Raw genomic sequence first — 15723 nt, 5'->3', positions numbered from 1 at the left:
CCCTAATTCCTATTCCATTGTTTTATCTCGATAGAAAGTTCATTTAAAATACATGCTGGGACATGTGTGTGCAAACTTAGCATGATGACAGCACACTGTGCAAACTAAGTGACCTAAAATTTTCACTACATTTTTCGTTGTCTTCCAAGTGTTGAAATGGGAAAAGGAATGATACAATATGAGATAGTCATGCCCCCCCCCCAAATAAAAACCATAAACACAGTATCAGCAGGTTATCAGATACAATGCAGAAACCTCAGGACTATGCACTTCTTCACGTAATGCTCCCTCCACTTCTCCCCAGGCCCCTTCTAGCCCCCAACCAGCTTCTGTCTCACTTAGCTCTAACTTCTTTTTAACTAAAAATAACAAAAAGAAAGTAAAAACAACCAACCAAACAGTTGATAAGCTTCTTATATAACCTTATCTTAGCAGTTTAGAAATACAACCACACTGCTTACAAAGATCAAAGAAAACTACTGAGTCTATAAAGAGGTCAGAGTATTTCTTTCTTTTTTACTTTACTGGGAAAAGAGAAGTGCCCCTTGTTTTCTGTAACACTGTAACTCTCTCCAAAAGATTCTTAGAAAGATACTTTATAAATCAAGACTTCACAGACTCCAACACAAATACAGAGCCTCAAGAATTTTGAGAGGCAGTAGGCTGGGCTTAAAGCCATATAGTTTTGTCATCTGTTGCTCATTGCACTGAAGGTCTTTTCTGATGCCATTAAACGCAGAACACTCTGAATCACACTTACCTTGTGTGCTTTTATAAGCTCCTAAGATTGGACTAAAAACGCTCAGCCTGTATGACACCAAAGACTAAAGATATTAACTTTGTGCCAGGATACTTCAGTTAGATCAAGTACTGTCTGTCACCAAAAACTATTACATGGTCTGTTGAGTGAACAAAACGGCATGTTCATTCTGATCACATTTGTACTGCTAGACAATCTAGATGCGGCATGGACAGTTGCGGAAAACAGCCTGAAGGTATCTTAAAGTCTTTAGTTTGACAGAGACACTCTCTTGAGAATCTTAGTGCTTTCTACACTGCTTAAATTAATCGTGCCTTTAAATTCTTGAGGCTACCGATTTCTCTCCATACAATAACAGTCTTGTAACAGAGAAAATACCGAATTTTTTTCCTTGTATATTACTTCATAAATATATATCTATGCAGGTTAACACAACCAAAATCACAGTACTTCACAAGAAAAATGTTACAGAAAAGACTAAGCCAGAGATTGTACTTCAGGCTTCAAGAGAACTTGAGAATTTTTTATCATCTGACGTATTACACATGAGGAATCTGCAAACAAAATACATACTTTACCTGTTATCTGTTTGGATGTTAGAGCTCTAGCTAATACTGTGCCCAAAAGTTTTGAAACTGCTAATCGTACATCATAATTGGAACCTTCGAAGGACTTAAAACACAAGGTCACAACACTATCCAGATCTGTACTCCACATAAATACTGCTTCATTCTGAAGTTCAAGAAGACACTAGAGAAAAAAAGAGAAATAAAAATATTTTGACGTAGAAAAGCAGAGTTCTCCCTAACAAAATAAGCATGTTGCTTCATACTGAAGTCACTTGAAGTTTTGTTGCCAAGGCAATATCAAACAAATAAAGATAAGCAAAAGATGTATTTTCTGCTGTATTCATCATCCATTAAGAACGAACTGTATTTAGGGAGCTTACTTAATAAAAACAGCAATTAGAACACTTTACCTTTGCAGCAGCACAGCGGACTGCCATAGATCGATCTGTCAAACATGATCGGGCAGCTTTGTAAATATCCCTGTGACAGGGGATAGCAGCAGCTCCTAAACCATTTAATATATTTTGCAAACTAAGCATGATTTCATAACGACCTTGAGACTGAAAAAATGAAAAAGAGAAGTGTTAAGGTTTTGTAACCCTAAACTCCTTGGAAATACAAAATGCCAACTACTGGAGTAGGTAAACAATGGTTTGGGTCTTTTAGACTTTTGGAGATCTGTTTATGCTGAAGTGAGTTAAAGCAGGTAACTTGCTCTATAGGTCTACACGCAAGTGAGAATAGTAATTCTATGTTCTACTGGAAAGTAGTCACTAGCAGTTTAGAACTCAAAACATGAAGTACAAGCTGGAGCAAAATTTTCTCATTAATAAGGTAATCAAATTTTCTAGTTTATCAAGTTCTTTCATGAAATGAGATAGAGAATGGCTATGATTGATCCTTTCATAGTTATAATTCATTAACTCTCTAGTAATTCTTTGAAATTTAGACACTGATTTTTTTCCTATGACTTTCCACAATTTTTTTGTATTTTGGTATCATGCACTTTCTCCTATTCATTGGTTCAGCTACCAACAGTAAACATCCTATTATTTTTCCAATCATTTGTTAAACATGCTGTTCCAATACCTCTGCATTCTTCATTGCTTTAAGCACATTCCCAACGGTGTCAGTAAAACTGTTTCCCAAAATTCTTCCCAATTTTTTGTATAAATAGCCCAAGCATACCACCGCAGCACTAAAACAAAAGCAAATCCAAAGACGCGTGAAAATGGATGCAGTAATAGATGAAAGGGATTAAGACGACTAAGATAATCAATGGGCAAACAACAAAATAACTAAATATAATGTCCCAAAAATGTAAGTGGATTATCAAAAGGAAAAAAAAAAAAAATGGCCTGTGTGTGGCACACATACTCACACTCTAGAAGAAATGCAGATACAAGGAAAGTAACCTGGATAACACAGGAATACAGGGAATACAATCTTCCACTAATTTTACAACAGGAATACAATATTCATATCTACCTTTAAAATTTAGCATTAATCTCTAACTAAGCATGACTTGCATCATGCAGTCTATGGCACTGTGCTATGGCAGATGCTGCTAGAAGTACCCAGGGACAGATTTATTTATAACTCGATGGTCAACAGTAGACTGCAAATGGTCTAGTAATTAAAATGTTGGCATTTATGTATAACAATACATAATAAGGAAACGCTTTGAAGAAAATTAAAGTATAAGCCCATGTCCTTTTCACTGCACACAGATTCTGAATTTAGTTTCCAGGTGAAATACCTGACAACTGGAGTCTCTGCACTCATTAGCATCTAAAAATTGCTAAAGATTGAGCAAAACAAACAAACAAACAAGCAGAAAGAACTAAATAGTTTTCCTTTTAATAACTAATTAACAAAAATATCTTGCTCTGTATTGACAGATCTATAATTAAACCAACTAATTCTATGAATACAAGGAAAAAGGAAATTATATCTTTAATTAGCTTTCAGCTCTTTGGCCAGACTTACTTAAATATGCAGTGACACTGCTCAGCACCCCCTTCAACAAAGCAACATTTTACTCATTCCCCCACCAAATCCATTTCCCATAAAGAATTTTAAAATCTCATATTGAACACATTCTTAATAAGAAAAATGCATTTAATATTAACAGTAATTCCCTAGATGACAAAGCACAGTAAAAAAACCAAAACTGATATTCTTTATCTTTTATCATACCAAAATCCTGTTTTCATTAAAGCAACATTTTTCATTATTGCTTTTATCCAGCTCAGTACACACCAACAGTTTGGTGTGTCTGGGCATAAAATTACAAGTGCACCATCATATTACTAAATTGATCATCTGATGGTCACAGATCCTCTCTTTAATTAACTTCAAGATTAAATAATATATATTTCACATCATAATTCAAAGAAGGAATACTTAACAAACATTAAAAAAAAACCCAAACACAAAGCATAGCTACCCTTATTACATCAGGGTATTAACTGCAAACACTCTTCCATGGTTGGCTGTACTGCCATGTGTTTAGATGTTGTATGAAAGAGTCAATCAGCGTTAACAGTGAGTTCTAGCAACAAAGTGGCAGTATTTGTTGATGAGGAACATCTAGTCAGGCAAAGTGAGAGAATCCAGCTACTTCTGCACATCAGTATTGAAGTTTCTATAAAAGTTCAAAGCACAGGACTTCGGAAGCTCTTCTGGCTGCCCTCTAGGTCTGTATCATGACTCTATAGCTATTTTTCTCCCCCACAAATGTTTCTTCACAAGTCCAAACTGTATGAACTCTTGAGTCACTTTATTTGTCAAATCACAAGCAATAGCCAGAAGTTTCCAAGGAAGCCTGTAAATTTATACAAGTTTTGCAGGCAAAAGCCTCTTTGACTGTGTTTTTTCTTCCCTGGCAGCCCACCTCCAAACTGCTATACAACTCCATATATAAGATCCATTTAAGCTGTTTTCTCTCAAATTTTCCCTTAAAAAATGATACTTGGGAGAGGTATCAACAAAAATGCAGAACTATGATACTTATACGTGTGGTAAAATAGCACTGAGATCAGCTATGAAAGTTTGCTGACCAGCCAAATGCTTTCAAAACGCTTATGGTTTAAAAGCAGTCCTAGCAAATATTCTAAAAACTGTAATTTAAGGGAGTAAGCTGTGTTCACATCATATGACCTGTTTATCTGATACAGCATTTGCATCACAGTCCATCTTAGTAGAAGATAGGCACCTATGATTCTGTTTACAATGTCTGCATAAAACATTTCCATCTTCCACCTATACCAAACAAGAAAAAAGATAATTTATGAGGTAAGAGAACAATTCACTAGAAACTTTATTTAAAGGAGTTTCCAGGTGAATCAACATATTGTGAACAATGATGGCAAAGTGTTGCTACCAGACAGCATGGGCATGTATGCTCAGTAAGGACAGATGGCGAACAAGGACACCACTTTAATCAAGATTTTAAAAAAGAAAAGAAAAAAACAAAAAAGCAGCAGCAGACTTTCTTCACTGAACACAAAGTATTCCATATACTTGCAGCCAAGAATGAAACATTTTACTCAATGAAGAGTTCTGTAGTTCCACTTATTTTTCTGCAGCCTGTTGTCTCAGTGTCAGTACCATGAGAAATCCCTTTTCCAAACCTTTTTTGAAGTAAACCATATTTTACTGCTACCTTTTTCTCCAATTCATGTCTTTATTTTCTCTCCTCACTACTGCCTACATACCTGGCAGGATTCTGACCACTGTTACCTGTCCCCCCCTGGCTACTTCTCTGCCTTCTGACTCCTGATACCTAACATTTTCCTTACTTACCATTTCTGCCTTACTGCCAATGGCCTGCATCATCCCTCCTCGCTATGCTGACATCATGCCACTTTGTCCAGTATGTCATCTTGCAGACGAAACAAAGAAGACCCGCAGAGTTCAGCCCCCTACTACAACTCACCTATGACATTAATGCATCTCACTGTTCAGGAGCCAGTAGTATAGCAGTCATTTACTCTGCAGGACTAAGCCCCTTTATAGCAAATTTATTCTTAAAATACTACACAAGAGGTCAATTGCAACAAGAAGGAAACAAAAAAAATATTATGGTATTGGAAAATACAGCTGACTCCTTGCAAAAATCTATTTTCAGGAAACTTCACTTTGGGTTGTCAGAAACAGCATTAGCACAAGAAGCAAACGAGAAAGATAAATTCTGCTCTGCTCTATCATGTATCATTAATGCACAATGATGTTTTACTATCTCTACCTTTATTTTTAGTTTCCTTCACTATAGTGAAAGATGTGCATTGTTTCAGGAATGAAGGTTATTCATAGAATTTCTGCACCGTAAGATTTGGTTTCACATCCTGCAATAACTGTTCACACGTCTCTGTGTACTTGCCTTTCTTGCTGTTCTTCTCAGCACTGTTACTACCGTTTCTTTGGTTTTCAAACACCTGCCCCCTCATAACTCAAGTATTCATCGCTGGTATTCTCTCTGGCCTGATTTTCAACTGCCTGGTTAGAGATCTGTCTTCTACAGTTTTGGTTCCTGATACTACCACATTCTTTGTTTTATTATGTATCCTCTGGTAGTTAACTCAGATGCTTCATATCAGCTAAATATTTTTTTCTTTTTTTAATTTGAAGTAAATTACTTATGAAAAGCTTTCTTCACCTTTTTTTTGTAACAAGCAGTGTTTGTCCAACTTGCTGCAAAGCATGGTTTATTCAATATGGCAATATGTATTACAAGCTGCTTTTGTCCCCTCACTGAACAAAAACATAAAAGCAGAAACTGGGCTCAGTTTACTCTATTACCTTAAAGCATACCACAGTCATTATGGTTCTGCACGGTAGCAACAAGTTTAGCATTCCTACACTCATAATCTTTCAATTTATCTTTCAAATCACTCAAGACATTTCTTTCCAGTGGATCCAGTAAACACTAGCTATCTAGGTTGGTCAAACTTTGTTCTAACATATGCAATCTACCTCAACTGCCAAGAGCCACCAAATTGCTTCTGTGTTAAACGCTTCAAAAGTAATGTGATTTTAAAGTATCTGAATGTGATTGATTTTATGTTATGTTTATGTGAATCGTAACAAGAAACTTCTAAATAAAGAAGAAAAATATATTTTCAGCTTATTGAACTTTCAAGGGCAATTTATGTTGTCAAGTACTGAAATTGTTTTTCCCCCCCAACACATACCTAGAATTCTTATTCAAAACTTTCCAGTAAAGACACAGAAAGGGATATATAAAATGCTACACAAGTACTTAACCACTCATAATTTTACCCTGAAGGCAGCGTATACTAAATGATTAAAATAAAATTGTTGTAATACCTAGAGGGAAGAAAGCAATTTGAATTTGCTTTCAGGTTTCAGATGAATTCAGTTTCTCTTTGTAATACGCAAGTCTAAAAATTTTAGAGGTGTAATAAAAAAAATAATTACTTTTTACAGCTAGATACACCCACAATAATGATACTAATCATGGAGGCTCCCAAATTTTGTGTGTCATATGGTAAAAGCTCTACCAGACAAAAGGCAGAAATGAGGGAGCACACCTTCTCCAGCATTAACCTCTCACCATGTAAATCTGTCTCTCTTGTTACTACTGGATTTGAAGTTTGGGGTTAAAAAAAACCCAACTTACAGTTTCGTAGGCAGATAACTTGGTGAATCATCTTTACTCCGAATGAGTTCATTGCATTTATCAATTGTTTGGTAAACAGAAAAAGTGTCTCCAGTGCTATAAAGTACAGCTAAATTCTTGGCAACAAGCCGTCTGGTAGGAGGTCCTGGTGAATTGTTTAATAAAGAAGTCAATTGTTCAACCAGTTTCTTCTGGTTTTCCCTTATGTCAGCCTGGAAATAAAATCCGTAACCAGTTAAGTTTCAGTTCATTTTAAAAATTAGTTAAAAGACAATTAATGCTAGTTATATTTAATTTTTATTATTAACATTCTGATAATGTGACATTCTTAATTAAAAATGCAAATTTTATTGTTCCTTTCCACTTAAAGAAAAGCCATCTCAAATATATGACTATTTTATTAATCTTCTTAAAAAAAACCAAAATCACATTTTTCAGAGCATAATTCTTTCTAGCACCATTTCCAGTGTATCTTCCCTGTGGCATTTGTATAGTTATATCTTACTAAAACAAAACTGCCTTTTTTTCTTCTTTTATGCCTGTTTTAAAATAAAATAATTAATAGAAATATAGTAATTTAAGTAGTAAAAAAGAACATTAGCAGAATTTCAAGAAGTTGAACATTAGAAAGGTAAGAACTTCCATTAAAACAATCATCTATTTTTTAAATCTATTTTAAATGCTCGTTAAAAAATAAAAAAAAAAATAGAAAGAGCCTGGCATTGTATTTTATTTCATATTTTAACACAAATAACTCCTAAACAGCATTATCTAGGTTGGTTTACTGTTATATATCCACATATCCTACTCACTGTACACTAAACACTGAGCCAATTGGAGAGCTGGCTGGAAATAGATCTTTTATCGTTTGATTAGGAAAATAAAAAACTAAGAGAAAGATGTTACGTTCTGGCTTGCTAGAGAACTACCAAATAATTGTGCCATGCTAGGTGGAAGCATGATGGCCATTCTTCATCATGGGGTTGCAAAATCTGGCAGTAATAATCCGAGTTAAAAAAAGAAAGCATTAGACATCCCTTTCACTGGACAAGTGGCTCCGTCACTTGAAGGGCTGTGATCAAATATTTCTAACACTTAAAAAGCTACTGCTAACCCTGAACATACTTTCATTGCATGTATATAAAAGACATGAAGCAAATGAAATGGAATACTGCTCTTGGTTTTTAAGCAAAATGACAAAAAAAAAAGACAGAGAAAAATAGCTCTGTAATGTGTTTTTCTTCTCAAGTGTCTTTATACTTACTCTGCTAGTCACTGGTAACAGTTTTTCCAAGAACTGCAACCATTCAAAAATGAACTCTGCTTTTTGAAATTCACCAAGCTGGTTATACGCTTCTTCATTTAGTAGTAAACTGTGAGCTAACTCCATTCCTTGCAATTTTCCTCAAATCTCTCCTCAAATACTGCAGAATACAAAAACCCCAAAAAACTACCAGAACGGTGTTACTCAGTCAGGCTTTCTCCCTCATTAATATCTGATGACTGAATCAGAAGTTTGAACACCTAAACAGAAAAAGAAAAAAATATTTACTAGAGTGTCAGCAATCATATTATATTCATGCTTGGCTTATTAAAACTAATTTTGCAAAGGAAAACTTAAAATAAATTAAACAAAACCCAGTAGTTTTATTTAGGTGGCTTCAGTAATGCTTAAATGTTTTTGGAAATGAGATCATATGCCAAAGTTAAATATACTTCAGAATATATCAGAGGGGTTCTCACACTATTTTTCCTTCCTCTTGTTTTGCATGAAGTGAGGTTTTCTAGTACCTGATCACACCTATACCTGAAAGTAATGACCAAGCAGCCCCAAGCTCAATGACTTTTGCTATCTAGAACTAAGTGAAGCAATGGCAGTAACCTACACCTAACAAACTTATTATTCAAACACTTCTTGTACTCTCAATGCACAGTAAAGCACAAAGAAAAAAAGAAAGCTTCACTGCTGAACAAACCTCTAACGCTGCCTTTTTTCAAACACCCTCCCTCAAAACAAGAATTTTTCAAAAATTCAAAGTTCAAAAGAAGCTATGTTTTACTTATATCTCTTGGACTGTTTTAGGAATTTACACATTGTAAATAAGCATAACTAGAAGTAAACCAAGATAAAAAATACTACTTTTATAGCCTTTGTTTTTCTTCCTCCACTATTCAAACAATGTGTAGCCTCAAACTACAAAATATAACATTCTGTAGACTTCGCAAACAAAAATAGTCAAGGAGATTCTGGTAGAATGTCAACTATATTTTAAACTCCCAGACAAATTATCCTTTCCAGAGGTCACCAAGACTGGTGAACACATATTTTTTCCCTATGCAGTATTATAGTGTAAAATAGTCCATTGAACAGTAAATAGCCAATACAAAGCAATGGTAAATAATTCAGTACTTGGGTTGTCATCAAATGCACAGCAAGCTATCTTTACTGCTTTCTACATATTTTTATGTAAAATTTACTCACAAAGGTAATCAGTCAGATCTGATTTACTATAATGAACTATCACTTCAAATTTACCTGAAATACCAGACAGCTTGACAAAGACCACACTGTAAAATGACAGGCAGAAATAAATACGCATAGCTCATTAAACCTACACGTATTTTATCTGCCTAGGTACAAAAACGTTCCCAATTTACCAGTTATCTCACTCCTAGAACACTCACAGAACTGAATTCTATCCTCAGTTTTTGCAACATACAAAAAAAGTAGGATTACACATCTCACTGAATATTTGAGTGGAGATTCATCACTGCTTAGCACAGAAATTACATGTAGAGGTCACAATCACTCCTTTTTTCCTCACCTAAGGCCTGTGCCAGTGTCTACTATCTCTGAATCACCTACTACCACAGAAACTGATTCAACTTACATATTCAGCTGAGGATTACAAGTCACAGCTGTTTTCCCCAACCAAACAGATCACAGATTGTTGCCATGCATTGGCAATTAACTTACCTAGCAGATAATTTCTCCTCATGGTAAAAAATGTGTCTCTCTTGCTCCAGATTCTTGAATAAAGGACGTCAAGAACTTGATTTTCTAGAGAAAGAATTAACATAAAGATCACCTTTAGGAAAGCACAAGATACAAGTGTCTGTTCTACAGAAAACAAGAAATTCTGAAGTCTTGCAATACTGACAATTTTTATTAAGTAATAGCTCACCAAACAGGCACTAGACTGGAGCTCCATAAATATTACTAGCTCTTTATATGTTACATTTAAATTGGGCAGGCACACCATATTTGGTTCATTTCACTATGGAAACCACCTTTTTTATTTCTGTTTTGTTAAATCAGTTCTAAATTCTAAACCAAAAAAAGTAAGCTCAGAGAGCTAAATATCAAAATTATTTTCTAGAAAGATGATCCCAGTGCCTTTGTAAGACCTATGTTACTTCAACACATCTGAAAATGCATAGGTGCAAAAAAATATATTATATTAGTCTGGAATGCTATCATAAATTTCCACATCCTTATCACTAAGTAATAAATAACCAGTCAGCATTCATGTCAAAATCGACAACCAGCAGAACGGGCAAAGGTAACTCAACTGTTCTGAAAAATTAATGTACAAGACTATGGATACAACAAGACATGAAGACTACCAATCCATTCTCCTAACTCCCAGATATAATTCTAATATTAGAATCACTGGGCAAAAACATTTGCTTTTAAACCTCACTCCACTTGAATTTAGTCTGGCAGGATATGAAATACAGATTGCATGCTACTTTAAAAGTAATTACTTTTCAATCAAGTCTTTAAAAGACTGAACACTGGTTCAATCTGGTAAAGAAAAGACTCCAGGGGACCTAACAGCAGCCTTTACAAGGGAAGGTTACCAAGAAGATGAAGACAGGTTCTTTACTGAGGTGTATGGGAGGGAATAATACAAGAAGTGTCATCAATTAAAACAAGGAGGGTTCCAACTTGATAGAAGAAAAGATCTTATCTGTAAGGATTATCAGCCACTGGGACTGGAGCAGAGAGGCTGCAGAACCTTCAACCGTAGCGGTTTCTAAGACTTGACTGGACAAAGCCCTAAGCAACCCCATCAATTTATTATTGTAACTTGTTTCTAAATAAGACACTTCTACTGTATAGCACACATTTGCAAAAATAATCTAGATTTGGGGGGGTGTCTAAGTTAAAAAAAAAAAATTATGGTGTAGTTGCTGATCTCTATAATGAAAACCTGCTAACATGGCTAGAAACACTAGCATTTCTCAAAGGAAAGACTATCAGTGTTGAATTATAGAGGCTGACTGTTTATTATGCAAGATTTAATTTTGTAGAAACTGAGAACTGCCCATGCAGCAAAAAATTCACAGACCTGATCTTTCCAGCACTGGTCAACGAGCAAACCTGGGTTCCATGAAGCTACATACAATGCAGTACACTCTCCACCCTATTCAAAAAACTTATCCCAAACACTTATTGAGACTCCCTTTAATAAGCTGTAAGCCTGCACACCAGGAGATACTTATGAAGCTTCAAAAATAGTAATAAAAAAGCGGCACAGGCATACAAACTTGAGAAGAAAGGCAAGAACGTAGGGAATCAAGTTTTTACTGCAGCATATCGGTTTTGCAATCAGAGTGGAGAAAAACACAAAAGGCACAGTGCTTACAATGCTATGTAAAACAGAACACAAGCACAGAATGTGGGGACAAGCTGCACTTGATTAATAGTAAATACATACATATTTAATAAAATATAATATTGTTTAAAATATACATTTTAATTGTATACAAGCTGTTACTAGGCAATTCCTAAGTGCAGAAGAAGACATCAGACCTAAACACATATCATCCAGACATGGGTGCAACTCTGCTGTAATTAGAGGCGTGGCACAGACACGTGGTGGGCTGCAAGTACGATGAAAGGCTGAAGGCTACACCAGCCACTGCAGGTATTACAGTTTCTTGAACATTATCGCACACTAGTAAATCGATGCAAGTACAACCTAAGCATGAAAAGATGCATCTATATTCACATGAAACCCATGTTTAAAAATGTTGAATTAGTTGATAGTCCCTTTCCCCTGGTACTATCATTTTGAAGCTTCTCAATCTGAAAAAGACATCTGGAAAAATAAATGTGACATATAATTGAATAAAACACGTACTATGCCATCAACAAAAATGAAAAGGCATACATGGCTGATAAAAAAAAATATCTTAATTTTCTAGCTAGGATGATGCACCATCCTTTTGGTTTTGTCTTTAGATAACTGAAGTAATAACAAGATTTACTTTCCCATCAGTGCTACAAAAGCAGATCAATCAGAAATACCTCTTTTTTCCTACGAGGTAAATTTATTTTAGATTTATACTATGCTACAAAACTGTCACAAAGATTTGCTGGACAAGGCAAAAGTTATTCCTACTTATTATTGATGAAAAATTTTTCATTTGCCTACTGCTGATTTGGCAAGCAGGATTCTTCAAGACTGATCGGAAAAGAGCTCAGAAAAGCTCTTAGTACCAGCACTAGATGGAATGCTGGCCTGTGAATTGAAAGGAATATAGCATGAATCAAGCATTAAAAGGCGACAGCAACTGAGTTTCTAAGTTCCTGACTAACCACAAAGAGAAAAAAGGGACTTGCAGTCTTCTTATAAAAAAAATAAATAATGGTAACTGAACCAGGGTGAGATCGATCTGAGTAGCTGTCTTTAGTAACTGCCTTTAAACTATGAGAACCAACACATCACCCCTGTTCTTAGATAAGTAATCTCCTCAGGCTTCAAAAGCTGAGGGAAGCAGTCCATAGACTGTTGCAGTTCTTTCACATGAAAGTCTAAGACAAAAATTAATACACAAAAAATGAAAAGCTATAAGCAATAGTGGCAACTTAATGAATTTTACTTTTCTCCTTCCTTCCACCTCACGGCACAGTTTGTGTCTCCATTAAGCAAAAAAAGCAATCTGCACTAAAACAGACTTCTAACTGATCTCTCACTGAAAAAACCCTTTAAACTATGACTCATTACTTCAAGGAAGACCAGCATAAGCAATGGAAACTACTCCACAAATCAAGTATGTACTTAGAAATTAAATTTCTTTAAAGATCACTCACATTTGATTTCGTGTTGTTCCAGCAGCTTGTCTCTCTTTGCCAGGAACACATGCTGCCCAAACAGAAATCAGATCAACCTCAGCTCTCTGAGCATGATACTTAGATGAGGATCTAGAATATAATCTAGATGAGGATCTAGGTCCTTTTAACTTATCTTAACAATTATTTATATTTTTCTACTATCACAAGTATTAAAATAATTCTGCATTAAATCTGATATAATAAAAATGTGGACTCAATTTTGTACCAAAGACTAGTCTAGCAGAGAAGTACAAATGACATTATTCTTCTAAGAAATGTTCACTATTACTCATTGCCAGTAATGAGTAATAGTAAAAAACGAGTAATGGGTAATAGTAACGAGTAAGATTTAAAAATGACCAGCAATAATTACCAGTGTTTTCATAACAGCTGCCATTGGGCTGACTACACAATCAATGCCATAACCATCACACTGCTGAAATACAGAGCTGAAGCATGTTCATTAGCTTCAAGCTGTCCATCACAGTGCTATTTTAACTGATTTCAAATTCATGTTTTTCTCCTCAGAAAGCAAGATCTATCATCCATCTAACAAGTGAAGCAATATATTTAAGAGAAAGCCTTCCAGCGTGACGCGTTTAGTTCTAGTCATTAGTAGTTTTCAGATCAATGTTACTCCTGCAGCAGTTTTAAAAGTTTAATGGGATGATCATTACCCATGCATCTGAGCTGACTGCATGGCAAGACCATCAATGCTCAGGCCTATGTTAAGCCCTAGCACATACCTGTTTAGAGTATCTCCCAAACAAACAAAACTCCTGCCCAGCTCCCTCGGGCTTACTTCTGACAAGAGAAACTGAGTATGATGCTCCTTTTGCCAGCTGGGCTGAAACACCACCTTAAAGCACCAGCCAAATTCAGCTATTAATGAATGAAACACTGACCAAAATTCAGTAGTTATAGTGTATTGTTTATGCTAGTAGGCAAACAGAAGGAGGCATGGAGGTGTGGAGGAGGTGAAAAGTGCAGGATCAAATTCCCAGCAACTTCAGACAGGAGACTTGATTGCCTGGGAAATGAAGGATTCCATTATCTTCAGCTGTAATCTATAGCATTTATATGTGTTTATAGCACACACAGAAATAATTTAAATAAACTAAAATGACAGAATCTTAACATCTTGATAAGAAACAAAGAAAGAACTACAACTCCAGCTCAGATGAGCTTGGAGTTTAGACACTGTAAATATACTGAACTGGGGATATGCAACAGCTAGAGAAAAGTATTAATTATTACGCAAAAGACAGGGCAGCCTTTGTTTACTTATTGACTTCTTCAGAGTACTACCAACTAACACAGAGAAGCAAAATCTGCCTCAAAATCTTCAGTAAGAGAAGGAAAAGCTAAATGAAAGTGTCAGCGTAAGTACATCAGTACTCCAGTATCCTTTGTGTGGCAGGATCTTCAGCATTCAGCCAACTTGTGTCTTTTCTCTGTATACAGAACTCTGTAGTTTTTGCTCCGCAGAGCCACGTGAAGCAATGGCAGGTAACTGCTGGTCCCGAAAAAAAACACGTGCAGAGGGGTCAACGTGCTCAGCAGTGCCAATCACTCTTGGCCATGCATTCAACTGGAAAAAACCTGAGAATTTCATGTGTTCTTTCACTGCTTTCTCGTGTGTTGTTTCAGAGAAAACATACAAGCAAATTTAGGGCATTTCAGCACCAAGACAAGGGCAGGGGGAAGAAAGAGAACGATAACTTCCCTGAAGACTGTTTCTTTAGCAGATGCATTGGTATGTTGAATTGATTAAACCCTTGATGAGGAGGACTATGAAGAGGTTATTAAACCAGAGTCCAGTCTTTCAATGCATAGACACATGCTTGAATTTATCAGTGATCAGTTACAGCAATTTGGAGCAAATTACTCCTTGGCATCAGACAGACTTGATTCCTTTTCATCCCGAATTAATATACTACCATGAGAATGCCAGGCATATGGCAGTGTTACGTTACGCTGGTCAGCAGTAGGGAAATTTGAAGGCAAGCATGGAGAAAAGGAGAAAAGAAAACTAACAGTGATGTTCGACAGCAGTTTGCAAGAACAGGCCACAAGAGAAAGTCATCACAAGACAACAACCCAGAGCACGTGGAAAAAGAGTATCAAGCCACAGAGGAAAAGATGCAAAATTTTAAGACTTTTAACTCAAGCAGAACTGTAACTCTTTGTATCAGATTTTAAGTGCACTAGCATGTGAAAAACGCACCAGATAGTAAATCTCGCAGTTGAGTCTCATGCTTTATTGCATATTCTGTGTTATGAAGGGATTCAGTTCCACACTCACAAACGAAGCTATCTTCCTTTTTAAATAAAAATATGTACACATTTGCATCACGTGCTTATCCCAAACAGCAAGAAGCAATGAAGTATCTGTTTGACTAAGAGCCACAATAACAGATCATTACACAACCATCCGTTTCCTCTAACTACTGTTGAAGATTTCAGACTAGGACAACTTCCACTTACATTATCCAGCTTAAGAAACATGACTCTGAAATCACAGATGTTGAAACAACACCCTTTCTTTCAGGCTTTCTTCTGCTTAACAGTGTTCTGGATGAAGCAATTTGCCCCAGGAAAATTCTATCATTGAAAATTTGGTAGC

General features: G+C 35.8%; 1 protein-coding gene across 8 annotated transcripts in view; it reads right to left on the bottom strand.

Annotated features, from left to right (window-relative positions):
* HEATR5A (HEAT repeat containing 5A) overlaps positions 1-15723 on the bottom strand; it is a 66880-nt gene that overhangs the window by 47175 nt on the left and 3982 nt on the right. For 6 of the 8 annotated variants that reach the window (XR_008822913.1, XM_056345319.1, XM_056345315.1 and 3 more), the window contains exons 2-7: positions 9951-10034; positions 8238-8497; positions 6974-7185; positions 2419-2527; positions 1740-1889; positions 1339-1510 (exon numbers count right to left, since the gene is read on the bottom strand). Coding sequence is in view for 7 of the 8 variants with exons in the window: in XM_056345319.1 (XP_056201294.1) it covers positions 1339-1510; positions 1740-1889; positions 2419-2527; positions 6974-7185; positions 8238-8363 (769 nt within the window). In the remaining variant the exon portion in view is untranslated. Of the gene's footprint in view, positions 1-1338; positions 1511-1739; positions 1890-2418; positions 2528-6973; positions 7186-8237; positions 8498-9950; positions 10035-13076; positions 13096-15723 lie in introns of those variants that run through there. The other 2 variants (XM_056345316.1, XM_056345322.1) reach the window with 2 other exon arrangements.

This window comes from Falco biarmicus, chromosome 7 (assembly GCF_023638135.1).
Source record: "Falco biarmicus isolate bFalBia1 chromosome 7, bFalBia1.pri, whole genome shotgun sequence".
Lineage (NCBI taxonomy): Eukaryota > Metazoa > Chordata > Aves > Falconiformes > Falconidae > Falco > Falco biarmicus.
The sequence above is the reverse complement of the archived record's forward strand: the minus strand, read 5'-3'. Positions and strand labels throughout refer to the sequence as shown.